General features: G+C 41.4%; 1 protein-coding gene across 2 annotated transcripts in view; it reads right to left on the bottom strand.

Moving 5' to 3' along the window:
- POC1B (POC1 centriolar protein B) overlaps positions 1-27086 on the bottom strand; it is a 112816-nt gene that overhangs the window by 47575 nt on the left and 38155 nt on the right. For both annotated transcript variants that reach the window (XM_053585158.1, XM_053585159.1), the window contains exons 5-9: positions 14281-14388; positions 14041-14156; positions 5327-5460; positions 2712-2780; positions 1488-1640 (exon numbers count right to left, since the gene is read on the bottom strand). In XM_053585158.1, coding sequence (XP_053441133.1) covers positions 1488-1640; positions 2712-2780; positions 5327-5460; positions 14041-14156; positions 14281-14388 — 580 coding nt within the window. The remainder of the gene's footprint in view (positions 1-1487; positions 1641-2711; positions 2781-5326; positions 5461-14040; positions 14157-14280; positions 14389-27086) is intronic.

The following is a 27086-nucleotide window of genomic DNA, read 5'->3' as shown; positions in this document are numbered from 1 at the left end:
TTAGTCACAAGCACAATATTCTGTAGAGTATAACTGAACACTAATTCCATGATGAAAAGTCAGTTTTGAATAGAATTTTTAAGTGTAAATGTGAAAAATACACGGTTGAGAGTGGCTGTGCATGGCCAGGCTCATCCTGACCTCTCAATACAAAGTACCCCAGCAGGCTTATGGTTTTCTGTCTGGCCCGTCAGGGTGGAGCTGCTCAGACAACTCACTGACATTTTAAGGAAAGTCTGACACTCTTAATGGGGCTGACAGTAAATCACAGAAAAAATGGCTTGAGTCTCCATGCTGAGGGACTGTGGGGTCAGAGTAACGTCACCTCATGAAGTAAGGAGTACGGAGCTCCGGCTCACCCTACAAGCTCGGCCACACCACACCCGAGGTGGCTGAGTGGGCGACAGGGCAGCGATCTTCCTCCTGACTAGACCCAGCAAGCCACTGACTACTTGGGCAATGCAAGGAAAAAACACTCCAGTTAAACCAAAATAAATTTAACATATATTTTATATGAACTTATGTGATCACAGGAGACAAACAAAGGCACCTATTAATTACAGAAACCGAAGGAAAAAAATGTGAAAAACAAATTATATCACACTCTTTCTCTCAAGAAAAAAAAGAAAACTGGGCGGTGCCTGTGGCTCAAAGGAGTGGGGCGCTGGCCCCATATGTGGGAGGTGGTGGGTTCAAACCCAGGCCTGGCCAAAAACTGCAAAAAAAAAAAAAAAAAAGAAAGAAAAGAAAACAATGGCAAAGAAAGAGTAAAGCACAATAATTTAAAAAAATTCAGAGGAACAGGTCCAAGTGACTTCTGATATCAGATCTTGGAAGAGAAAAGGGCTTAAGGAATCATACAAAATGGCAAGAAATACCACCTAAGTATCCAGCAAAGATGAATTTCTCTTTGAAGAGTAGAACATCTAAATCTGTAGCATCAAAAGAACTTGTAAAAAAAAATAAGAGCCTATAGCTAAGTAGATAATTATATATTCAAACATATATGTAGGTAAGCAATAAAATGGCCTCAGTTATTAGATTTAATACCTGAAGATTTCTTTCCTTTACCTAAGATTTTTTTTGCTATAAAAGGGTTTTAAAATACCTATTTTCAACTGTTACAAAAATTCTTGCCATGCAGCCCTGTTATGACAGCCGTCACATGACTTCCCTGACATGCCTAGAATATGAAACCAGTTCAGACTTTACATTTATCACTCGCTTTAGATTTAATATCTCATTTCGTATTACTATCAACACAATTTTCTAGTTTATTTATGGGTCTTCCAGGAACAAACGTAAGTAAGAGGTGCCATCACACACGACCATATATGTATAGTTTCATTAGTAAAAACAATTGAATGTTTCTCAAAGTGCTGCTATCTTAAGGCAGGACTACGTTTTGTATAATTTAGTATAATTTCAAGCACTTAGTTGACTAAAATGTATGCAAAATGTAGGATAAACATACACAAAATACTCACTTCAACAGTCTCGATCTTTCCCTCATGGGGGTGTGGTGTTCTTGGGTAGACATCAAGGAGATGCGGTGGTGAATCAAAATGTAATCTTTTGAGATTTCTTTTATTAAGATCTTTACAAGACAAGTCATCAAAGTTAGTCCTCCATAATAAGAGCTATAAAGAAAGTCAGTGATAGTGGCACTTATTGACTTGCATATGTAAGCAACAGAACTGATTTTTGAAAAAATACATATATCCAGAGTTATCCCCCAAAGTAATCAGAAAACCTAGAAATTTATTTCAGAAAGATTACTATTTCCGAACACTTTCTTTTAGGCATGGTGGAGGAGAGAGTTAACATTTTGAACTGCCTTCAAAACTAGTTTAAAATTCATGTTAAGAAAATAGCTTGTCTCAATGCCCATAGCTCAGTGGTTAGGGCGCCAGCCACATACATAGGGTCTGGTGAGTTTGAACTCGGCTTGGGCCTGATAAATAACAAATAACAACTATAACAAAAAAATAGCCAGGTGTTGTGGTGGGCACCTGCACTCCCAGCTATTTGGGAGGCTGAGGCAAGAGAATTGCTTAAGCACAAGAGTTTGACGTTGCTGTGAGCTATGACACCAGGGCATTCTACCAAGGGCGACATAGTGAGACTCTGCTTCAAAAAAAAAAAAAAAAAACAAAAGAAAATATCCTTGTTATAATTCCTGTGGTGTTAAAATAATAAACAAAAATCTTGTTATCTTAAAATCCTTTTTTCCTCCCAAGGCCCATAAGCATGTTTTTGGCTTGATCATCCACTTAATTCAATAAATCTGACTTCAAATGATATTGGATCATTTCAAGTAAATGCATCTCCACTACATAAATGATTTATATTTATAGTCCTTAAGAAGCTTTAACATTTGTAGAAACAAGACATAGAGACAAAAGACAAGGCATAATTTAGGCAGAAGGGCTATATCCTCACTGAAAGTTGGCATTCAGCAAATGTCAGATACATACATAATTAAGCGTAAGAATGAGCAAAAGAAAATAACTATCTGAGTTCCCCAAACTTACCAGAACTAGTACTATTTCAGCTACGAGATACATTTCATGGCACTAAATTATAATATAAACTTACTGGTAATAATCCTAATATATATGTACAAATTAATCAGTTATAAAAATCTTAGCTGAGGTCAAGGATTCTTTTATCTAAATCAAATCAGAGAGAGAGCTAAAAGATATACAAACCTGTGCGTCTGCACCTCCTGATGCAAACAGCTCTCCACCTTTTGAAAATGAAACAGTAAACACGGGTCCCTAAGAAATAAAGAGAGATAAAAGAAAAAAGCACCAGGTGATACTTTCATATGGCTAAGAGGATTATAAATACCAATTTTCATCCTAATTTATGTAGACTACTTATACAGTAAGTCTGATAGAACGTATCTAGTTAGCGGCAGAAAACATATAACCAAAGAGCCAGCTCAACTATATTAAAACACAAACAAAGGATGCTAAAAACAGGAATTCTAAAATTTAATAACCGTTTTCTTCTTTTAAAAAAAAACTTGTACATGTGTAAGGTGTAAGAATTGATGTCAAAATTTTCTGGCTTCAGCTCAGCACCTGTAGCTCAAGTGGCTAGAGTGCCAGCCACATACACCGGAGCTGGCAGGTTCGAATCCAGCCCGGGCCCACCAAACAACGACAACTACAACCAAAAAAACAGCTGAGTGTTGTGGCGGGCGCCTGTAATCCCAGCTACTTGGAAGGCTGAGGCAAGAGAATCCCTTAAGCCCAAGAATCAAGAGTTTGAGGTTGCTGTGAGCTGTGACGCTACGGCACTCTAACAAGGGCGACTCAAAAAAAAAATTTTTTTTTTCTGGTTTTGGATTCTGTATTCAACCAATGGCTAGCAGAAACCTGATAAATAAGCAGGTGAGGCTATATAAACAAAAGACATTTCCCGGCCACAACAGGCTGCACCGAGCTCTCCTTTCACATAGGCAACAGCCAATCACTAGAAGTTGTAAGAGCAGGGTACAAATACAGGTACGAGGAGGGCTATGATTGATGAAAATTATATCAATTGTGAGAACGCTAAACTGAAGTATGAATGATGTTTGCAGGCCAGTTAGGAAGTTACTGCTGGTATCTAGGTGAGAGTTAATGAGGACTCAACATTGAGCAATTACCGCAGAGTTGGACAGGACTGGACTTGGCAGAGGCACAAGAAGCATATCCTCAAGGGCAACGTTTTTAATCAAAATAAGAATAATTGCTTTAAAAAAAATATTAACGTGGGCGGCGCTGTGGCCGCCTAAGGAGTAGGGCGCCAGTCCCATATGCCGGAGGTGGTGGGTTCAAACCTAGCCCCGGCCAAAAACCACACACACACACAAAAAAAAAAGATTGTAAAAAAAATATTAACGTATTCTGTTTGTTTTTAATATGTCCTTAATCTATACATGACAAGTGTTGGAGAAAACAGCTCATATTTCCCACATAGGCCATCCCACAGATTTAGGTTATCATAGCTTCATGAACACCTCCATCAGCAGACTACGAAAAATTCCATCTTCATGTAGAGTGTTCTGCTAAAATACTGTGCTTATCTTTTCCCCTATTATTTTGTATTTCTTTCAAGGATACTTCAACCCTTGGCCACTTTTATTGGTTGTGTTTACTTTTCCTAATCCGTGGATAAGCATATAGCTGAGCTGGTTGTGTTTATTTCTGCTTCACCCTAATGCTTCTGCAGAATAAATGATAAAGCAAAGCAGGAAGCCAGCCAGGATATAGGAAAGTAGAAAGAACCCGTTTTCTTCCAGACCACAAAGCTCATTCTATTTCTAGATACAAACAGCTTACACTAGGTTAAAAGGAAGTACCTAGCACATCTGAAAAACAAAAAACAAAAAACAACAAAGAAGAGGATGCATACTAAAAATTGAGAGAAGCTTAAATATTTATCCAGAAGGGAGGAATAGTTTATATACTTAAAAAAATTTCCCTTAAATGCATTACATGCTGGGAGGGGTGCCCTTGAACAGGCTCTATAAATAGCCTCTCTTTCCCCCATTCTAAATCATTTGAGAAATAAGATATGAGAATAAGGGGTATGAGAACCAAAATATCACTTTTCTTACAGACAAGTGCTTGTTCTTTCAAAAATAGAATGTGCCAGGAGGCACCTACGGCTCAAAGGAGTAGGGCACCGGCCCCATATACCGGAGCTGGCAGGTTCAAACCTAGCCCTGGCCAAAAACTGCAAAAAAAAGAGGTTGTGCCTTTTATTTGTAAGGCAAAGAGGTTTCTAGAACTGATGTGAGGAGTCAGGTGTGACCACCAAGTCACAGGCAACAGTAGACCAGGGCAGGTCTCCCCACAGAAGGATCAGAGGAAAACAGCAAGGAACACTCACTTTCCAGGGCAGGAGAGTAGACGGTGTCGGGGGTTGCCAAACTTCTCCTCTAAACTCACCAACGAGATCAGGGGAAGCAGTGAGCAAGTGGCGTAAGCGGCAAAGGTCTCAGAGATAGTAGGAGAGTCTCCAAATGAAACAAAGCTCAGAAACAGCGAATACACATCACAACAGTAGGGGAGGAGTCATTTAATGTCCACTGAAAGATACACACTGATTTTGACAAAAATTACAATAAATAACATTTCTAAGAGTTGCTTCCAGAGTACAAAAACATAGCCTTGGAAGTAAAAAATTTTTGTGACAGCAGCAATGTATGTGTGCTATGTCTGGAAAAATAATAAAGGCATATAATAAATGGAACAAAACTTTCCAATACATAGTATTTTATATTTTTAATATTAGTACATATGAAAAGCAAAAATCTTAGTGTTAATACCGTATGTCCTTGAAGTGTATATATTAGCCTTCCTTCTAAGAGATCCAGAATCTTCAGTGTACCATCTGAAGCAGCAGAGATGAGGAAGTTACCCGAAGGATGGAATGATAGACAATTAACTCCACCGCTGTGAACTGATTTATAGAAAATAAAAAAATAAAAAGTTCAGAGAACAATTTTAAATTTCAAAGGTATCCCTTTTGCCATGTTAACAACATGAGGTTGAAAACAAGTATCAATTACAACAACACTCCCACAACACCAAAATTCTATACATGTAAGCTTACTAAAACGAGTAAGTATTTTGGCATCTTACAGCATTAAGCTTCCAACTAGTGAGACAGAATAACTAAAAAACAAGACCATGTCATGGAAAGATAATCTTATTGACCACATAACTATAAAGTCTTTGTATATATTATCAATATAACCAACAGGTGATTACTACTGGCTCATATAAGGCATAGAAACTGGACTCAAATTAAAGTTAATAACCAAGCAGTGGCTTGGGATTCAGGGGTGAAGAATGTGGAGTATATTCTCATACAAGAGAATTCGTTTCTGGACACCATCCTTCCAACAGGAGGCAGTATAACACAGTAATAAGAAGTTTGTTCGATGCACTTATAAGCAGGAAGACCTCCCTCAGTTCTACCAATTATTTGAGAAAGTTATTTTCTCGTTAAGCCTCAATTTCCTTATCTTTAAAATGGGGGCAACAACAGCTTCCTTGCAACTGGGCATGGTGAGTCTGGGGAGACAAGACTCCAGGCATCTCTGGCTGCTGGGATCTGCCCAAAAACATTCCTTTGAGGACACAGGGAATCAGCAAGAGACTTCTGGACCCCAAGAGAAGGACAAAAGCAGTGGAAAACTGGCAAGTGATTGCATGTGTTCATTTGGTTAATCCCGCTGGCAGCTGTAAATACAGTAGCAGTGAGATTGCAAATTGACAAGGCCTTACCGGTGAGCTGCTTTGGTTTTTTTGGACTTGGCACTCAGTTGAACTACCTTGGGAGAACTTGGGCAAGAGTGTGGAGGACTTTGAGCGTTGTATAGGGCCCCAGACTGAGCCACTGAGGCAGACAGAGCTAATAGTGTTAAGCTGTGGGCTGCACAGAGCCATTGTGGAAGAAGTGCCCTGGCAACTTCTGGCCTCAGGGTCGCAGAGTGGGAGTGGTGGGGAAGAGCAGCTAGTAATCTAGTGACTGAGCAGCCTAAAGGCAGGGACTGAGATGCCTTGCAGCCTTAGCCCTCAGGGGCATAAGTGAGACCAGTTTTGGAACACTGGTTAAGTGGATAGCAACTTCAGGAGTAATCCCAGCGACAAGCACTTTCCTGGGAAAGCTTCTGCTCAGCCAAGTTTAACAGTTTAAAGTGCCTTTTACACGGGCTGAGGAGAGATTTAGGCTCTCTATCCTGCAGGGTTTGAGAAATCAGCAGAGGCCTCCAGTCTCCACCTAATACAGGTGTATCAGCATTGTGATTAACATCTCATATCCCAGAAGATCACCTGTGCCAAGACAATATTCAGCAAGAGATATATACTGCTTTGTTTTGGGGTTCTTTTTTTTTTTTTTGGTTGTTGTTGTGTTTTGTTTTTTAATTTCAACATTTTCCCTATAGATTGTTCTTTTCTTTTTTTCTTTTTCTTTCTTCATTTTTCTAGTTTAAATATAATTTCCTATTGTGCCTTTTTTAACAATTAGAACTTCATTTTAGCTAGTGCTTCTGCCCCTATTATTTGTTTTTTCCACCAATTTTATCCCATAAAGTTTTCTGTTTGCTTGTTTTGGTCTGATTTATAGCATTTCTGTCTTTCCTCTCTACTTGGTGGAGGTGGGGTACTGTGTCCAAATAGGCTAGCAAAGAGCTGCTGACCTCAAGGGAACCCAACCAACCTGGCATCCCCAGAGGCTGGGGGTTTTTAAGGTCAAAGTACCCTACTATACACCTATATTGGTCTGTCTCCCTCTTTCTGTGCCTCTCTTCTTTTTGTCAATATTCCCTTTTACCCACCCCCCTCCTTCCTCTTTTTTCCCTTCCCCCCCCCTTCTCTTTCTTTTTTCCCTTCTAGCTCTTCAGCTTTCTCATCTTTCTGGTCCTGTACCAAAAGGACTCATCAAAACCCTGGTCCAGAGGCATGGCAACATAAAGAGCAAGAGGAAGTGAAAGGAAAATTAGGGCAAGGAAACACATAGAAGAAATCACTCCTGAGAAAGAATCAGCCAAAAAATCCTGGCAACATGAAAAACCAGTCCAGAACAACACTCCCCTCCCCCCCCCCCCCGGGACCATAATGTAACTACTGCAGAGGATTCCATCTATAAAGAAATGTTAGAAATGACAGAAAGGGAATTTAGAATACAGATGATGAAAACAATGAAGGAAACTGCTGATAAAGTGGAAAATAACCAGTAGGAAATCCAAAAACAGAATCAAATAAGAGATGAATGATATGAAGAATACAGAAAGGATATAGCATAGCTGAAGGAACTGAAGCAGTCAATTAGGGAACTTAAAGATGCAATAGAAAGTATCAACAACAGATTAGACCATGCAGAAGAAAGAATCTCAGAGGTAGAGGACAAAGATCTTGGGATAACTCAGATAGTTAAAGAGGCAGAAAAGAAGAGAGAGAAAGCAGAACATTCACTGACAGAATTATGAGATTTTATGAAGCATTCAAACATATGAGTGACAGGTATGCCAGAAGGGGGAAAAGGATGCCCCAGGGAATGGAAGCCATACTAGAGAATATTATAAATGAAAATTTCCAAATATCACCAAAGATTCTGACACACTGCTTTCAGAGGGATATCAGACCTGAGGTCGCCTCAACTCTAACCAAGCTTCTACAAGACACATTGTGATGAACCTGTCCAAAGTCAAGACAAAAGAAAAGATTCTTTAAGCTGTCAGGAGTTAAGTGCCAGTTGACCTACAGGGGCAAATCCATCAGGGTGACTGCAGACTTTAATGAAACTTTCTAAGCAAGAAGACAATGGTCATCTACCTTCAATCTACTTAAACAGAACAATTTCCAGCCCAGAATTCTATATCCTGCTAAGTTAAGCTTTAAAATTGATGGAGAAATCAAATCATTTACTGATATACAAACATTGAGGAAATTTGCCACAAGACCAGCTCTACAGGAAATACTTCAACCTGTTCTACACACTGACCATCACAATGGATCAACAGCAAAGTAAGAACTCAGCAATTAAAGGACAGTCCTAGCCTCCACACTGATGCAAAAGATAAAACTAAGCAATGGGCTCTCACAAAATAAGATGAATAGAACACTACCACACTTATCAATTATCTCAATAAATGTTAATGGCTTGAATTCCCCAGTGAAGAGGCATAGATTGGCTAACTGGATTAAAAAACACAAGCCATCTATTTGCTGTCTGCAGGAAACACACCTAGCTTCAAAAGACAAATTAAAAATCAGAGTTAAGGGTTGAAAGACAATTTTTCAGGCAAACAGAATTCAGAAGAAAAGAAGAGTTGCAATCTTATTTTCAGATACACGTATATTTAAAGTAACTAAAGTCAAAAAAGACAAAGATGGTCACTTTATATTGGTCAAGGGAAAAATATAACAAGAAGTTGTTTCAATTCTAAATATTTATGTACCCAATTTAAATGCTCCCAGATTTTTGAAACAGACCTTACTCAGTCTGAGTAATATGATATCCTATAATACCATAATAACAGGGGACTTTAACACTGTACATATCTGGACAGATCCTGGAAACAGAAATTAAACAAAGATATAAGGGACTTAAATGACACCCTAGAACAACTATGCTTGATAGATGTATATAGAACACACTATCCCCAAGATAAAGAATATATATTCTTCCCATCGCCGCATGGAACATTCTAAGAAATTGATCATATCCTAGCACACAAAACAAACCTCAACAGAATAAAAAGAATTGAAATTTTACCTTGTATCTTCTCAGACCACGAGGCACTAAAGGTGGAACTCAACTCCAACAAAAATGTTCAACCCCACACAAAGGCATGGAAATTAAACAACCTTCTGTTGAATGACAGTTGAGTGCAGGAAGAAATAAAACAGGAAATCACTAACTTCCTTGAGAGTGACAACAATGAAGACACAAACTATCAAAACCTGTGGGATACTGCAAAAGCAGTTTTGAGAGGAAAATGTATTGCTTTAGATGCCTACATTCGAAAAACAGAAAGAGAGCACATCAACAAACTCAGAAGCCATCTTACGGAATTGGAAAAAGAAGAACAATCTAAGCCTAAACCCAGTAGAAGAAAAGAAATATCCAAAATTAAATCAGAAATCAATGAAATTGAAAACAAAAGAATCATTCAGAAAATTAATGAAACAAGGAGTTGGTTTTTTGGAAAAAATAAATAAAATAGATAAACCTTTAGGCAGACTAACTAGAAATAGAAAAGTAAAATCTCTAGTAACATCAATCAGAAATGATAAAGGGGAAATAACAACTGATGCCATATACAAAAGATCATCTCTAAATACTACCAGAAACTCTATGCCCCAGAAATTTGACAATGCGAAGGAAATGGATCAATATTTGGAATTACACCCTCTCCCTAGACTTAGCCAGGAAGAAATAGAGCTTCTGAGCAGACCAATTTCATGCACTGAGATTAAAGAAACAATAAAAAAGTTTCCAACAAAAAAATGTCCTGGTCCAGTTGGCTTCACACTAGAATTCTATCAAACTTCAAGGAAGAGTTTATTCCCATACTGTAGAAATTATTCCAAAAAATTGAGGAGGAAGGAATCTTTCCCAACACATTCTATGAAGCAAACATCACCCTGATACCAAAACCAGGAAAAGACCCAACTAAAAAGGAGAATTTCAGACCAATTTCATTAATGACTATAGATGCAAAAATTCTCAACAAAATCCCAGCCAACAGATTACAGCTTATCATCAAAAAAGTCATACATCATGATCGAGGGTTTCATCCCAGGGATGCAAGGCTGGTTTAACATACGCAAGTCCATAAACATTATCCACCATATTAACAGAAGGAAAAATAAAGACCATATGATCCTCTCAATAGATGCAGAAAAAGCATTCAATAAAATCCAGTATCCTTTTCTAATTAGAACACTGAAGAGTATAGGCATAGGTGGCACATTTCTGAAACTGATTGAAGCTATCTATGACAAACCCACAGCTAATATTTTATTGAATGGAATAAAACTGAAAGCTTTTCCTCTTAGAACTGGAACCAGACAAGGTTGTCCTCTGTCACCATTACTTTTCAACATTGTGCTGGAAGTTCTAGCCAATACAATTAGGCAAGACAAGGAAATAAAGGGAATCCAAATGAAAGAAGAGGAGGTCAAACTCTCCCTCTTTGCTGATGACATGATCTTATACTTAAGAGAATCCCAAAGACTCAACCACAAGACTCCTAAAAGTTCTCAAAAAATACAGTAATGCCTTAGGATATAAAATCAAGGTCCACAAATCAGTTGTCTTTATATATGCCAGTAACAGTCAAGATGAGAGGCTAATTAAGGACACAACTCCCTTCTGCGTTTTGTATGGAACTTGAAAAACCCCGTATAGCTAAGGCAGTTCTTGGTAATGAAAATAAAGCTGGGGGCATCACCATACCAGATTTTAGGCTGTACTACAAAGCCATAGTGCTCAAGACAGCATGGTCCTGGCACAAAAATACAGACATAGATATTTGGAATCAAATAGAAAACCAGGAAATGAAACTAACATCTTACAACCACCTAATCTTTGATTAAACCAAACAAGAACATACCTTGGGGGAAAGACTCCCTATTCAATAAATGGTGTTGGGAGAACTGGATATCCACATGTAAAAGACTGAAACTGGACCCACACCTTTCTCCACTCACAAAAATTGATTCAAGATGGATAAAGGACTTAAATTTAAGGCAGGAAACAATAAAAATCCTCAAAGAAAGGATAGGAAAAACACTGAAAAAAAATACTGGCCTGGGGAAAGACTTCATGAAGAAGACTGCCATGGCAATTGCAACGACAACAAAAATAAACAAATGGGACTTAAACTGAAAAGCTTCTGTACAGCTAAGGAGATAAAAACCAAAGCAAATAGACAACCTATACAATGGGAAAGGATATTTGCATACTTTGAATCAGACAAAAGCTTGATAACTATGATCTATAGAGAACTCAAATTAATCTGCATGAAAAAAGCCAACAATCCTATATATCAATGGGCAAGAGACATGAATAGAACCTTCTCTAAAGAAGACAGACAATGGCTAATAAACATATGAAAAAACACTCATCATCCTGAATTATTAGAGAAATGCAAATCAAAACCACCCTGAGATACCATCTAACCCCAGTGAGAATGGCCCACATCACAAAATCTCAAAACTGCAGATGTTGGTGTGGATGTGGAGAGAAGGGAACACTTTTACGCTGCTGGTGGGACTGCAAACTAATACAAACTTTTTGGAAGGAAGTATGGAGAAACCTCAAAGAACTTGGGCTAGACCTCCCATTTGATCCTGCAATCCCATTACTGGGCATCTATCCAGAAGGAAAAAAAGTCCTTTCATTATAAGGACACTTGCACTAGACTGTTTATTGCAGCTATGGATAGGATTGGATTAATGGAATGGATTAATAAGGAATGGAATGGATTAATAAGCTGTGGTATATGTACACCATGGAATACTATTCAGCCATTAAAAACAATGGAGACTTCCCCAGCGAGAATGGCCAGCATCACAAAATCTCAAAACTGCAGATGCTGGAGTGGATGTGGAGAGAAGGGAACACTTTTTCTTTTTTTTTTGTAGAGACAGAGTTTCACTTTATGGCCCTCGGTAGAGTGCCATGGCATCACACAGCTCACAGTAACCTCCAACTCCTGGGCTTCAGCGATTCTCTTGCCTCAGCCTCCCGAGTAGCTGGGACTACAGGCGCCCGCCACAACGCCCAGCTAGTTTTTGGTTGCAGTTCAGCCGGGGCCAGGTTTGAACCTGCCACCCTCGGTATATGGGGCTGGCACCTTACCGACTGGAGAAGGGAACACTTTTACACTGCTGGTGGGACTGCAAACTAGTACAACCTTTTTGGAAAGAAGTATGGAGATACCTCAAAGCACTCAAGCTAGACCTCCCATTTGATCCTGCAATCCCATTACTGGGCATCTACCCAGAAGGAAAAAAATCCTTTTATCATAAGGACACTTGTACTAGACTGTTTATTGCAGCTCAATTTACAATCGCCAAAATGTGGAAACAGCCTAAATGCCCACCAACCCAGGAATGGATTAACAAGCTGTGGTATATGTATACCATGGAATACTATTCAGCCATTAAAAAAATGGAGACTTTACATCCTTCGTATTAACTTGGATGGAAGTGGAAGACATTATTCTTAGTAAAGCATCACAAGAATGGAGAAGCACGAATCCTATGTACTCAATTTTGATATGAGGACAATTAATGACAATTAAGGTCACGGTGGAGCTGGGGGAAAGGAAGAGCAGAGAGAGGGAAGGAGGGAGGGGGTGGGGTCTTGGTGTGTGCCACACCTTTTGGGGGCAAGACACAATTGTAAGAGGGACTTTACCTAACAAATGCAATCAGTGTAACCTGGCTTATTGTACCCCCAATGAATCCCACCCCCCCCAAAAAAAAAAAACAACAGGGACTTTACATCCTTTGTATTAACCTGGATGGAAGTGGAACACATTATTCGTAGCAAAGCATCACAAGAATGGAGAAGCATGAATCCTACGTACTCAATTTTGATATGAGGACAGTTAATGACAATTAAAGACACGGTGTGGTTGGGGAAGGGGAGAGCAGAGAGAGAAAGAAGGAGGGAGGGTGGAGAAAGGAAGAGCAGAGAGAGGGAAGGAGGGAGGGTGGGGCCTTGGTGTGTGCCACACCTTTTGGGGGCATGATATAATTGTAAGAGGGACTTCACCTAACAAATGCAATCAGTGTAACCTGGTTCTGGTACCCTCAATGAATCCCCAACAATAAAAAAAAAAAAATTAGGGGCAACAATGGTATTTCTCAGTAATGTCATGAAGATTTAGCATAGTGTCTGCTACATTAAGTACTGAATAAGTGATAGCTACTTACGTGAAACAATAATGTAGTTTTAATATAAATCCAATATGAACCAATAAAACCAAGTCACTTTTCTTTTGGTTTCAATACATAGGCATAGCAAGAAGTTGTTTGTATCATTTATAACGTCTGTTTGTGCTCACTGAACTCCCTGTGATTCAGAACTCAGAGTCATTCCTGACTTCTTACTCAATGTAGCTAATCAGAGTTTGAAGATCTCACCATACCTTATTTTTTTCCAGCCCTAACATCATTTTTAAGATCTCTTCACCTCCCTCTTCCCTGAAGCTTCTCAGATCCTGCTGTTGACGGGAGCCAACTATTTTCTTTTCACTTTTCTTTTTTTTTTTTTGCAGTTTTTGGCTTTTTTTTTTTTTTGGTGGTGGTTTGAACCCACCACCTCTGGCATATGAGGCCGGCACCCTACTCCTTTGAGCCACAGGCGCCGCCCATGGGAGCCAACTATTTTCTTCTCTAGCCAGTTCAGAAGCAGCCAGGTCCCCTCATTAAGAGGCCAGAACACACTGAGGGGGAGCATGGGGCCCATTCAATAGTTGAATTTTTTTTTTTTTTTGGTTAGGGAAATTATTACCTTGATAATGCTGGAGCAATTTGTTCAATCTTATATCCCAAATTTTCACGGTTTGATCAGAACCTGCTGAAGCTATGCATGTACCATTAGGGTTAAAATCCACAAAATTTGCAAATCTAGGAGAAAAGAATAAGATGGTCTAATATTTTGATTCCTTTAAACACATTACTTCATTTAAATTATTACCATTAAATGTCTCCTTAGCAATCTAACCCACATAAATGAACAGAGAGTACTTACCCCACAGAATCGGAGAAGTTATTAACACACTGCTTGTTTGTGGTGTCCCAGATTTTAATAGTTTTATCCTCACTACATGAAACAATTAATCTTCCATCAGGTGAAAATCTGGAAAGCAGAGGAAAGAAGACTGCATTTGTGAAAGTTTCCTGACAAGCACCACCCTCACCTCCACACTACAAGTCAGGCTGTAGTGTAAATGCCAGAGACCACTGTCACCACACCGTGCAGATGACATGTCTCCCAGTAATGTCATCCTGACAGACCACACTGACAGACCATTAAAAGCCCAACACATGCTGTGTAGCCTAACCACTTTTCTTTGTCCCCTTTTATTCTTCTATTCAAAGAATTCAGTTTTTATGGCATCTGCTCTAGGTCTGTGATTTAATTCTTCACTCCTGCCAAGCCAAGTACCGTGTATTTTTCAAGTACTCTATTTCTGTCATTTTCCAGTGTTAGCTGTGTGACCTAAGAAGGCCTTTATTACTCATCTCACCAAGCCTGTAGTGAAACTTTCTGTAAGGAAAATACTGGTATGTTGAGAATTAAAATTAAGTGACATCACCAGCAAAAAGACCTGACTGCCCAAACCTGTCACTTCCTGGAGTGGCGAGGCTGGACAGCACCAAAGGACTGAAAATAGGACAAGTCATTTATATGGCACAAAAGTCCCTTCTTGGACAGCCCTACCCTCCCTGCACCCCATTAATGAGCAAATGAGAAAAATCTCAGACTTCTTGTCTTCTGCTTATAAGCTATCTATGCCTTTAACAGTCTTTCTGGGTTGTTTTCTTTCTTTTCCTAAATGCCTTTGAAAGTTAGACAGAAGTGCAGAGGACCAACAAAAAAAGAAAACTAATTTTAGACTATTTGGAAACTATGAATAGTATTTCATTACTATTATTTTAGCAATAACAGAACCCAAAAAGGACAGATTTAGGTTATAGACTGATTATGTTTCAATTTTATTTGTAGTTACTCTCTACGCCCAGAGTCAAGGTTATTACATGTCATCAATTAAGGGTATGGAATATAATTGAAGGCTTTACTTTTTGTTCTCTCCCACCCTCATTCTTAAATAATTCTGACAGAAACACTTTGAATCTGGCATTTGTGAATTTACTACAAGAAACAAAAAGACACCCAGAAGCATAATGAAGTTTTATGTGAAATAATATTTAAAAATTTAAGAAAATAACCTTGCAAGGAAAAATATTCATGCTGGTAGTTTATCCTGATTTTATAATAACAAGTAATATTTTATTAATCTTTTCAGGAAATATGTGAAAAAGATTCAAATATGAAGGACAGTATTATAGAAATGCTCCAAATAGAAGAAACTTATTTTACATAGATTCTGAAGAAGAAAAATCTATGCAATACCCCCATGAAAATAAACTGCACAATAACTATAAATAACTAATGCAAGGAATCAAATTATGTTTCTTTTTTTTTTGAGACAGACCCTCAAGCTGTCGCCCTGGGTAGAGTGCCGTGGCATCACAGCTCATAGCAACCTCCCACTCCTGGGCTTAAGTGATTCTCCTGCCTCAGTCTCCCAAGTAGCTGGGACCACAGGCGCCCACCACAAGTCCTGGCTATTTTTTGGTTGTAGTTGTCATTGTGGTTTGGCAGGCCTGGGCTGGATTCAAACCCGCCAGTTCTGGTGTATGTGGCTGGTGCCTTAGCTGCTTGAGCTATAGGCCTGGAGCCCAAATTATGTTTCTTAAAGCTACTTTAAAAAAAATTTTACTTAACATGGCTTGGCGCCTGTAGCTTAGTGGCTAGGATGCCAGCCACATACACCGGAACTGGGAAGTTCAAACCTGGCCTGGGCCTGCCAAACAACGACAACAACAACAACAACAACAAAATAGCCAGGCATTGTAGCAGGTGCCAGTAGTCCCAGCTACTTGGGAGGCTGAGGCAAGAGAATCACTTAGACTAAGAGTTGGAGGTTGCTGTGAGCTGTGACACCATGGCACTCTACCCAGGGCGACATAGTGAGACTCTCTCTCAAAAAAAAAAAAAAAAAAAAAAAAAAATTACTTAACATGAGTATTTTAAGTGACAAGAATACTTCTGAGAAGACTTGATTCTTCTATTTCAAGAAAGCAATGATGAAGAAAAATATTAATAAGATGGAATGGTAAGATAATAATAAAAAACAAAAATATTCACCCTACAATATTATTGACCAAAACCACCATCACATCATGATTGTACCCACATTTATTGAGTACACAAGTCCTAGAATGGTTCTGGAGACAGTAATGAGAGCAACTCATTTAATCTTCAAAATAACCCTATAAAACAGGTGCTTCTGTTTGCCTTGATTTACAGATGAATAAGCAGAGGCACACAACGGATCAGTGACTGCCAGACTCACTGAGTCAGTAGAGATGGGCTCAGAGTTGAGCCAGGAAGTCTGTTCCCATGGACCTCTGAGCCACTTTGCTTAAGTCTCTGGCCAAAAGGAAAGTGTAATCCACTGCTCACATTACTTAGAGCACTAGAAGTTCCGTGTGGTTTCTGCATAAACAACAAAAAGTTCGCAAGTGGAAGGGAACCATGAGGCAGTGCTCGTAGGACCATTCTTTACTAAAAATCTATGTGTACTGACATGGCTATCAGTAAAACAGGCATGGTCCCTTCCCCTGAGGAGTTTATGGGGAAGATATTCACCTGCTGATCCACTCAAAGATGGATCAACTGAGCACCTGCCCCTACCTGGCACTGGGTACTGCCCTGGGAAATAGGAATAGAGTCATGAATGAGACTGATAAGATCTCGGCCCTCACAAGTCTTTCATTCTAAGAGGGAGGGCACACAAATATCATTTTAGAAGGAGATATAAAAGGTTTATAACAAAAAGGTATCAATTGGTCACCAGAAGCTCCATAGAAGAAACAGGATTTTAAAGAAACTTGTAGATAAGGAAATGCACAACGCTTAGTCAGTTAAAGACTGTTCGGAGTGGGAGGTTCTCAAGCCTGGGGGAAACTTCCCAGAGAAGAAGATAGGAACCTCAGATAAGTAAGCAGGCAGGTTTTAGTAGGGAAGATCCTGGGGCCTAAGACAAGGTTCAACTGAAGGTTCTCCCTTCAACTGAATCCAACATCAGGGCACACAGGGTTATATCCTTCCCCAGGCCCTGAATACTACATCATAATCACTGCACATATGCTCTCTGAAATCTATTTTTGAGGATGACAGTTTGTATTTTCTCCCCTTCCCTTTCATGTTTAATCAGATACATCAAAAATAGGTTAATACCAACAAATCAGGCTTATCTTTGCTGACTTTGATCTGGAAAGGTAAGTCCTTCATTGTCAGCACTCAAATAACATCTAACTGAGCTATTAATTTTAAGAATGTAAAGAGGATATAACATTTCTACTAAGACATTAATAGATTTCTGACTTTCTAATTTAGTACTACTCAACCACCTTTTAAAACTTCCAGAGAGTATATTACCAAGATGAATATTACGTTAGTCAGCAGTGACTAAAGGATCAGCAGACACGAACTGTCTGTAAGACATTTGAGAAGTTAACTGAACTACTATTGAATCCTTTAAAATTCACTGGCACTCACTCAATAGAATGAGGAAATTATTAATCTTCTTTCTAAAAAAACTGACTCACAGGTCCTTGAGAATAGTGCAAATTATATAACAGGAGTTCTTTAACTTAGAATCTATGCAGTCCCTGAAACTGTATGTAACATTTTATGTCCATATGCACAGCCACAGAGTTATTCATTCATTCAGAACCAAAGGATTCAGGAAACGTTTTAAAGTATTTTCGTAAGAAATCCAAATTTTCCTTTGAATATTTCTTATCCGTACTGATAGTCTATAAAAAAACATATTTCCAGCCCTCGGGACTCTGGGACCAAACAAGGTAAGCACTATTTCAAGTTCCACAAGGAAAATCATTAGTAAAGTAAGTAGGAACTCTGAAGCCTAGTAGCTCTTCAACAAGAGGAGGAAGCAATAAAAAGTAGTGGAAATAAGACTGCCCAGTAAGTACTGAGTCCTGAATTCTAGGGAATTCTGCAATTGCCCAGCTATGTAACCTTGTGAAATTCACGACCATCCTGTCCAGTGTTTCCTAGTTGTATAATGTGTAAGTCTGGATTGTAATTAGTCCTAAAATTTTCATAGACTCATTAAAAAAAAAAAAAAAACTTGCAGTCTCCAAGTTTGCTTTGGTATAATGTGGTGTTTACAGACTGAAGGGGAAGTTTGAGGCAATAGCAAAATATTTATGTTTTTGAACTATTGGTCAGTATTAGAAAAAAAACCACCTGATGACTATCATAATAGAATTTGTTTTTGCAAGTGTTCAGAGACAAAAAGAAGATGAGAAAGATAAAAAATTAAGCATACCATGAAACATGCTGATTATCTATTCAGTCATTTACCACGTATGTGCCCCAACTTCACTCCTGGAATCTCCATCCCTAAGCATAATTGGCCACTGGGTGTCTCCTCTTGGGTACCCTGCAGGCGCCTCCAACTCTGAACTTGTCCAAATATGAACTCTTCGTCTTCCTTCCCAAACACTTCTCCAGAGTTCTCTTTTCTCAGTTGAATTGTCTCTCAAGCCAGAAACCCAAGAGTAAGGCTTTGTGACCCAGGCTGGAGTGCAGTGGCTTCTTCATAGCTCACGGCAACCTCAAATTTCTGGGTTCAAGTTATCCTCCTGTCTCAGCCTCCCAAGAAGTTGGGGCTACAGAAAGGCATTCACTTTCTGTGACCTATTTTTCTAATCCTATCCCATTATCATCATATTTTAATTACTATAGTTTTAATCTGTGTTTTGAGAGCTGATTGGACAAGTTCCTTCCAATCTTTTTTCTCATCAATTCTTTCTTGGCTATTCTTGCTTATTTACTGCATTCATGTGCATTTTGAAATTAGCTAATTGGGTTCCACTAATTCCTTTGATAGAACTTTCAATTCCATCAACGGGGAAGTAATGGCTATCAGACCTACCCACCATAGGCTTGATGAACAATCATATAACAGGGTAAGATACCTGAAGAAACTTTTTAGGCAAGACACAGCTGGCATTTTGAGGACAGGATATGAGAGTGGAGCACAAAGAGCAGAAACCTCCAAAATTTTGTTTAGGAGGCTCCTTGAGTCTTCAGTCATACGGAGCTGCTCATGCACAGTGCAGCAAGGGTTGGCAGACAACTACTACTGGGAGGCTGCGAGTGGAACAAAGATTACGGAAGTTACATAGTGCTGAGAGATATTCAGGTTCTGACCAGACTTCGCTGAACACTTTTGGTATTCAGCTGAAACCTTAGAAAGGTCATTAGTAGTACAGCCCAAGAGTATCGACTACCCCACAGGGGCCAAATCCAAGCCTCAACAGAATCTAGCTGGACCAGGGGAAAGTTAATTTCTTACTACAACAAAGCTCAACATTCTTTAGAAAGTGACAGCATGGTCCATACTCTCAAACATTTACTATGTTTGGGCATACAATAAAGGAACAGCATAAAGGACACATAAAGGAGCAGCAGGAAATTTGACCCAGATATGGCACAAATGTTAGAATTAGGAGACAAAGACTGTGCAGCAGTTTTAAGTATGTTCATGGATTAAAGGAAAAGATGGGCACCATGAGCAAGCCAAGAGGGAATCACACCCAGAAAAGGGTAAGCTTAACAGCAGACTGGATTCTGCTGAAGAAAAGACCAGTGAACTTGAGGAAAGGCCAGTAAAGACTACACAAGCTAAATGGAGAGAAAAAAAAAAGGTTGAAGAAAGGGGACAAAGACTCAACCTACTGTGGAAGAATATCATGTGGTCAAGTGTAAACATGGACTCTCAGAGAGAGATGAGGAAGAAATTAGGGAAGAAAAATGTATACAGAAAAGAAAAATGTTTTCCAGATATAATGAAAAATATCCATCCATAGATCCAAACAGTTACAAAAAAGACAAGAAAATTATATAAAACTGTATGTAAGCCCATCATAGCCAAATAAAACAAAACAAAAAATCTTAGAGCAGCAGAGAAAAAAAAGACACATTATATATAGGAGAATAAGATTAAAACAACTATGGCCTTCACATAAAAAACGATGGAAACCAGAAGATAATGGAATGATGTTTCAGTCCATTAGGGCTGCTAGGACAAAATAACAAATGCTGGGTAGCATATAAACAGCAGAACTTTATTTCTCACAGTTCCGGAGCTGAGAAGTCCAGCATCAAGGCCTAGACATTTGCCATCTGGCGAGGGCCTGTCTCCTGGTTCATGCAGATGGTATCTCCTTGCTGTGCTCTCACATGGTGAAGGGTCAGAGGCTCTCTGGGACCTCTTTTATAGGGGTATGAATTCCATTCCTATGAGCCCTCATGATATAATCACCTCCCAGAGATCTCATCTCTTAATAGCACTCTTTGGAGTCAAGATTTCAATATATGAATTTTGAGAGGAAAAAAATGACATCTTTAAAGTACTGAAAGAAAGATTACCCACCAAATTATAACTCTACACCTCAGCAAAAGTATCCTTTAAAAAGGAAAAACAAAAAGCTGAGAGAAGTCATCCATCACCAGGAGACCTGCACTACAAGAAACGGTGGGCTGGAGAGACAGGACCCAGATGGAAACACGGATCTACACAGTGAATAAAGAGTGCTGGAACTAGCAGATGTGGGGGTAAATAAAAAAAGACTTCTTATTTTCTCTAGAAGAAAAGTGGCTACTTAATGTATTGCAAACTTACACCATATGAAGAAATAAAACTGTCAAGAAATGGTTAAAGAAACATACAAGTACCTAAGTTTTAATGATATATATATAGAATGGCATACAATTAATTCAAGAATAGACTGTGATAAGTCAAGAATGCGTATTGTAACCTCTAGAAATTACCACTAAACAAAAAAACTTACAGGGTAAAGTTGAAAAGATAATACAGGAGGTTAAAATCCAATGCAAAGAAATATTTGATTAGTCTAAAAGAAAAAGAGAATAAAGAAACAATAAACAAATGAAACAAATAGAAAACAGCCAGATGTAGATTTAAATCAAATCACAGGGCAAGTCATATACATTTATATGGACTAAGCCGGTGGTTCTCAACCTTCCTAATGTCGTGACCCTTTAATACAGTTCCTCATGTTGTGGTGACCCCAACCATAAAATTATTTTCGTTGCTACTTCATGTGTGCAAAAATATGTTTTTCAAAAATATGTGTTTTCCGATGGTCTTAGGTGACCCCCATGAAAGGGTTGTTCGACCCCCACAGGGGTCGCAACCCACAGGCTGAGAACCACTGGACTAAGCGGTTCACTTAAAAGGTGGAGATTTCCAGAGCCAACTACTCTGATTTTTTTCAACTAACTCCTCCTACTTTAGTTCCAGGACTCACTAAGCAGCATTTTGATTATATTCTGACTTTGTTGGCAAAGGAAAAAGTCCCTCAGGAATGTCAATGTTGTAGACTCTCTGGCAGTTAACACTGCCATTATAAATAAGTAAACTGGCATCTGGTATATATTCCGGACTCTCTTCCTAAATTTACTGAGCATGACTCAGTTCCCCCTGAGCTTTCTGGCCTCTGGGTATAAAGTGAACATCAGACCTCTAGTCCTGCAGACCCTCGGAAGGCCTGGATAAGGACGGCCTCCTAAGGCTGTTCTCGAAGGAAGATACACACACACTCTGGGAAGCTGGACCTGGATAGTCAGTTGGGCTCTCTGGATATTGAAGTCAACTCTCTTGTTCTAAATGCAGTAAGATGATCCAAGAAGAAAGATGATAATAAATTATGAGAAATAATCTGTAAGCATGTTATAGAGCATATATACGAAAAGTTGCCAAGAAGATGAAATTCTTATTTATTAAATTTAACCAAAATATTCAATCAAAACATATTCCTCCAGGGAGGCTTCTATAGTTTCACATGAATCACTCCAAACAGTAAGAAAACAACTAATTAAAAAACAACAACAAAAAAAAAACCTAAGTCACCAGAAAGGTAAGGGCAATCCATTAAGACTGAATGTGCTGAGCAAGCAATTTGTACATCTGAACAAGAGACCACCGAAGGGACGAGAGAGAGAGCAGTGAAGCCACATAAACCTCTGCATGCAAAACACACATGGACGGTACTCGTAGATTGGCTATAAAGACTCAAAAAATGACTCTGCCTGCAGAAACCCATGAAAACTACTGCAAAAGTTACCTGCACTTTAAAGTTCAACTTAAGCCTGCTCACCAAACTTTACTGCTTCATTCAATCAAATTTTTGACAACTTTGACTCTAGCCTAACATGTACCTAACGCATCACATCTAACTCTCCCTTCAACACTCTTTCCTGTTCCTTCCCTGATTGCATGCAGGTCTTGGCTCAAATGCCACTCTGGTAGATATACTTTCCCTGACTTCTGTCTGTAAAAGAGCACCTCCTAGCTCCAGAATTCTCTACCTCTTGTTACCCTATTGATTTTCTCCAAGAGTGCATATTGCTAATGTATTTCTCAACTGTCTCCCTTCAGCAGAAGTAACTACATGAAAATAGAAGTTTGGCTGTTTTGCTTTTTGCCCTATCTACAGAATGTAGAACAGTGCCCAGCCAGAGAATACAACATAAAAAATGCTAGTAATCCAAGGTTTAACAGGGAAGATAAGCCTAAGCTGAAAACCAGAGCTCATAATAGAATGCAGCATGGTGGCATAAAGGAATTGGAATAAAATTGGCAAGGAGAGAGTCAGAAATGTTTCTTGGAGACATAGAGCAGGATGGTGAAGGAAGGGTGGCAGCAGGGTAGGGCCTTGAAGGAATGGTGGAAGCAGAGAAGAATGGTAAAGGAAGGGTGGAAGGAGAGTAGGGCTGTGAAAGAAGGGTGGAGTAGAGGAGGATGGTGAATGAAGGGTGGAAGCAGAGGAGAATGGTGGAGGAAGGGTGGGAGCAGAGCAGGACAGTGAAGGAAGGTTGGAAGGAGAGTTAAGTCCATGAAGGAAGGGTGGAAAGCAGTGGACGACAATGAAGGAAGGGTTGGAACAGAGCAGGATGGTGAAGAAAGGGTGGGAGCAGAGCAGGACAGTGAAGGAAGGTTGGAAGGAGAGTAGGGCAATGAAGGAAGGGTAGAAGCAGAGGACGAAGGTGAAAGAAGAATGAGAGCAGAGCAGGACGATGAAGGAAGGGTGGGAGCAGAGCAGGACGGTGAAGGAAGAGTGGAAGGAGAGTAAAGCCATGAAGGAAGGGTGGAAGCAGAGGATGATGGTAAAGAAAGGGTGGAGGCAGAGGAGGACAGTGAAGGAAGAGTGGAAGCAGATCAGCACCGTGAAGGAAGGGTGGAAGCAGAGGAGGACGGTAAAGGAAGGGTGGGAGCAGAACAGGATGGTGAAGAAAGGTTGGGAGCAGAGCAGGAAAGTGAAGGAAGGGTGGAAGGAGAGTAGGGCCATGAATGAACAGTGAGAGCAGAGCAGGAAGGTGAAGGAAGGGTGTAAGAAGAGCAGGACAGTGAAGGAAGAGTGGAAGGAGAGTAGGGTCATGAAGAAAGGGTAGAACCAGAGGAGGATGGTGCAGGAAGGGTGGGAGCAGAGGAGGGTGGTGATGGAAGGGTGGAAAGAGAGTATGGCCGGGAAGGAAGGGTGGGAGTAGAGGAGGATGGTGAAAGAAGAGTAGGAGCAGAGCAGGATGGTGAAGGAAGGGTGAAAGGAGAGTAGGGCCATGAAGGAAAAAATGGAAGCAGAGAAGGACAGTGAAAGAACAGTGGGAGCACAAGAGGACTGTGAAGGAAGGGTGCAAAAGATAGGGCCATAAAAGAAGGGTGGAAGTACAGGACGGTGAAGGCAGGGTGGGAGCACAGCAGGATGGTGAAGGAAGGGTGGGGTAGCAGAGCAGGAGAGTGAATGAAGGGTGGAAGGAGAGTAGGGCCATGAAGGAAGGGTGTAAGTACAGGAGGACAGTGAAGGTGGGAGCAGAGCAGGACGGTGAATGAAGGGTGTAAGGAGAGTAGGGCAATGAACGAAGGAGAGAAGCAATGGGAAAGGTGAGGAAGGGTGCAAGCAGATCAGTACCCACCGTGAAGGAAGAATGGGAGCAGAGGAGGACGGTGAAGGAAGGGTGAAAATAGAGGAGGATGGTGAAGGAAGGGTGGAAAGAGAGTAGGGCCATGAGGGAAGGGTGAAGCAGAGGAGGACAGTGCAGGAAGAGTGGGAGCAGAGCAGGACAGTGAAGGAAGGGTGGAAGGAGAGTAGGGCCATGAAGGAACAGTGAGAGCAGAGCAGGAAGGTGAAGGAAGGGTGTGAGAAGAGCAAGACAGTGAAGGAAGGGTGGAAGGAGAGTAGGGCCATGAAGAAAGGGTAGAACCAGAGGAGGACGGTGCAGGAAGAGTGGGAGCAGAGCAGGGTGGTGAAGGAAGGGTGGAAAGAGTATGGCTGGGAAGGAAGGGTGGGAGCAGAGGAGGACGGTGAAGGAAGAGTGGGAGCAGAGCAGGATGGTAAAGGAAGGGTGAAAGGAGAGTAGGGCCATGAAGGAAAAATGGAAGCAGAGAAGGACGGTGAAGGAACAGTGGGAGCATAGGAGGACTGTGAAGGAAGGGTGCAAAAGACAGGGCCATAAAGGAAGGGTGGAAGCAGAGGAGGATAGTGAAGGAAGAGTGGTAACAGAGCAGGATGGTGAAGGAAGGGTGGGGTAGCAGAGCAGGAGAGTGAATGAAGGGTGGAAGGAGAGTAGGGCCATGAAGGAAGGTGGAAGTACAGGAGGATGGTGAAGGTGGGAGCAGAGCAGGATGGTGAAGGAAGGGTGTAAGGAGAGTAGGGCAATGAACGAAGGGTAGAAGGAATGGGAATGGGAGGAAGAGTGCAAGCAGATCAGTACCCACTGTGAAGGAAGGGTGGGAGCAGAGCAGGATGGTGAACAAAGGGTGGAAACAGAGGAGGATGGTGAAGGAAGGGTGGGAGCAAAGGAAGATGGTGAAGGAAGGGTGGAAGCAGATCAGCACTGTGAAGGAAGGGTAGGAGCAGAGGACAACGGTAAAGGAAGGGTGGGAACAGAGCAGGTCAGTGAAAGAAGGATGGAAAGACAGGAGGGCCATGAAGGAAGGGTAGAAGCAGAGGAGGATGGTGAACGAAGGGTGGAAACAGAGGAGGATGGTGAAGGAAGGGTGGAGGCAGATCAGCACTAAGAAGGAAGAGTAGAAGCAGAAGAGGAAGATGAAAGAAGGGCAGAAGCAGATCAGCACCATGAAGGAAAGGTGGGACTGGAGCAAGATGGTGAAAAAAGGGTGGGAGCAAGAGCAGTATGGTGAAGGAAGTGTGGAAAGAGAGTAAGGCCGTGAAGGTAGGGTGGAAGCAGAGGAGAGTGGAGGAAGGGTGGGAGCATAGCAAGATGGTGAAGGAAGGGTGGAAGGAGAGTAGGGCCATGAAGGAAGGGTGAAAGCAAAGGAGGTTGGTGAAGGAAGGGTGGAAGCAAATCAGCACAGTGAAGGAAGGGTGGAAGCAGAGGATGATGGTGAAAGAAGGGTGGGAATAAATCAGCACTGTGGAGAAAGGGTGGGAGCAGAGCAGAATGGTGAAGGAAAGGTGGAAGGAGAGTAGGGCCATTAAGGAAGGGTGGAAGCAGAGGAGGATGGTGAAGGAAGGGTGGAAGCAGATCTGCACCATGCAGGAAAGATGGGAGCGGAGCAAGATGGTGAAGGAAGGGTGGAAAGAGAGTAGGGCCATGAAGGTGGGGTGGGAGCAGAGGGGGTTGGTGAAGGAAAGGTTTAAGCAAATCACCACAGTGAAGGAAGGGTGGAAGAAGAGGAGGGCCATGAAGGAAGGGTGGAAGCAGAGGACAACGGTAAAGGAAGGGTGGGAGCAGAGCAGGAAGGTGAAGGAAGGGTGGAAGGAGAGTCCGGCCAAGAAGAAAGGGTGGAAGCAGAGGCGGATGGTGAAGGTACGGTGGGAACAGAGGCGGATGGTGAAGGTACGGTGGGAGCAGAGGAGGAAGGTGATGGTACGGTGGGAGCAGAGGCGGATGGTGAAGGTACGGTCGGAACAGAGGCGGATGGTGAAGGTACGGTGGGAGCACAGGAGGATGGTGATGGTACGGTGGGAGCAGAGGAGGATGGTGAAGGTACGGTGGGAGCAGAGGAGGATGGTGAAGGTACGGTGGGAGCAGAGGAGGATGGTGATGTTACGGTGGGAGCAGAGGCGGGTGGTGAAGGTACGGTGGAAGCAGAGGCGGGTGGTGAAGGTACGGTGGGAGCAGAGGCGGATGGTGAAGGTACGGTGGGAGCAGAGGCGGGTGGTGAAGGTACGGTGGGAGCAGAGGCGGGTGGTGAAGGTACGGTGGGAGCAGAGGCGGGTGGTGAAGGTACGTTGGGAGCAGAGGCGGGTGGTGAAGGTACGGTGGGAGCAGAGGAGGATGGTGAAGGTACGGTGGGAGCAGAGGAGGGTGGTGAAGGTACGGTGGGAGCAGAGGAGGATGGTGAAGGTACGGTGGGAGCACAGGCGGGTGGTGAAGGTACGGTGGGAGGAGAGGAGGGTGGTGAAGGTACGGTGGGAGCAGAGGCGGATGGTGAAGGTACGGTGGGAGCAGAGGAGGATGGTGAAGGTACGGTGGGAGCAGAGGCGGATGGTGAAGGTACGGTGGGAGCAGAGGTGGGTGGTGAAGGTACGGTGGGAGCAGAGGCGGGTGGTGAAGGTACGGTGGGAGCAGAGGAGGATGGTGAAGGTACGGTGGGAGCAGAGGCGGGTGGTGAAGGTACGGTGGGAGGAGAGGAGGATGGTGATGGTACGGTGGGAGCAGAGGCGGGTGGTGAAGGTACGGTGGGA

This window comes from Nycticebus coucang, chromosome 3, assembly GCF_027406575.1.
Source record: "Nycticebus coucang isolate mNycCou1 chromosome 3, mNycCou1.pri, whole genome shotgun sequence".
NCBI classification, from domain to species: domain Eukaryota; kingdom Metazoa; phylum Chordata; class Mammalia; order Primates; family Lorisidae; genus Nycticebus; species Nycticebus coucang.
Note: the sequence above shows the minus strand (reverse complement) of the source record. Positions and strands in the feature narration are given on the sequence as shown.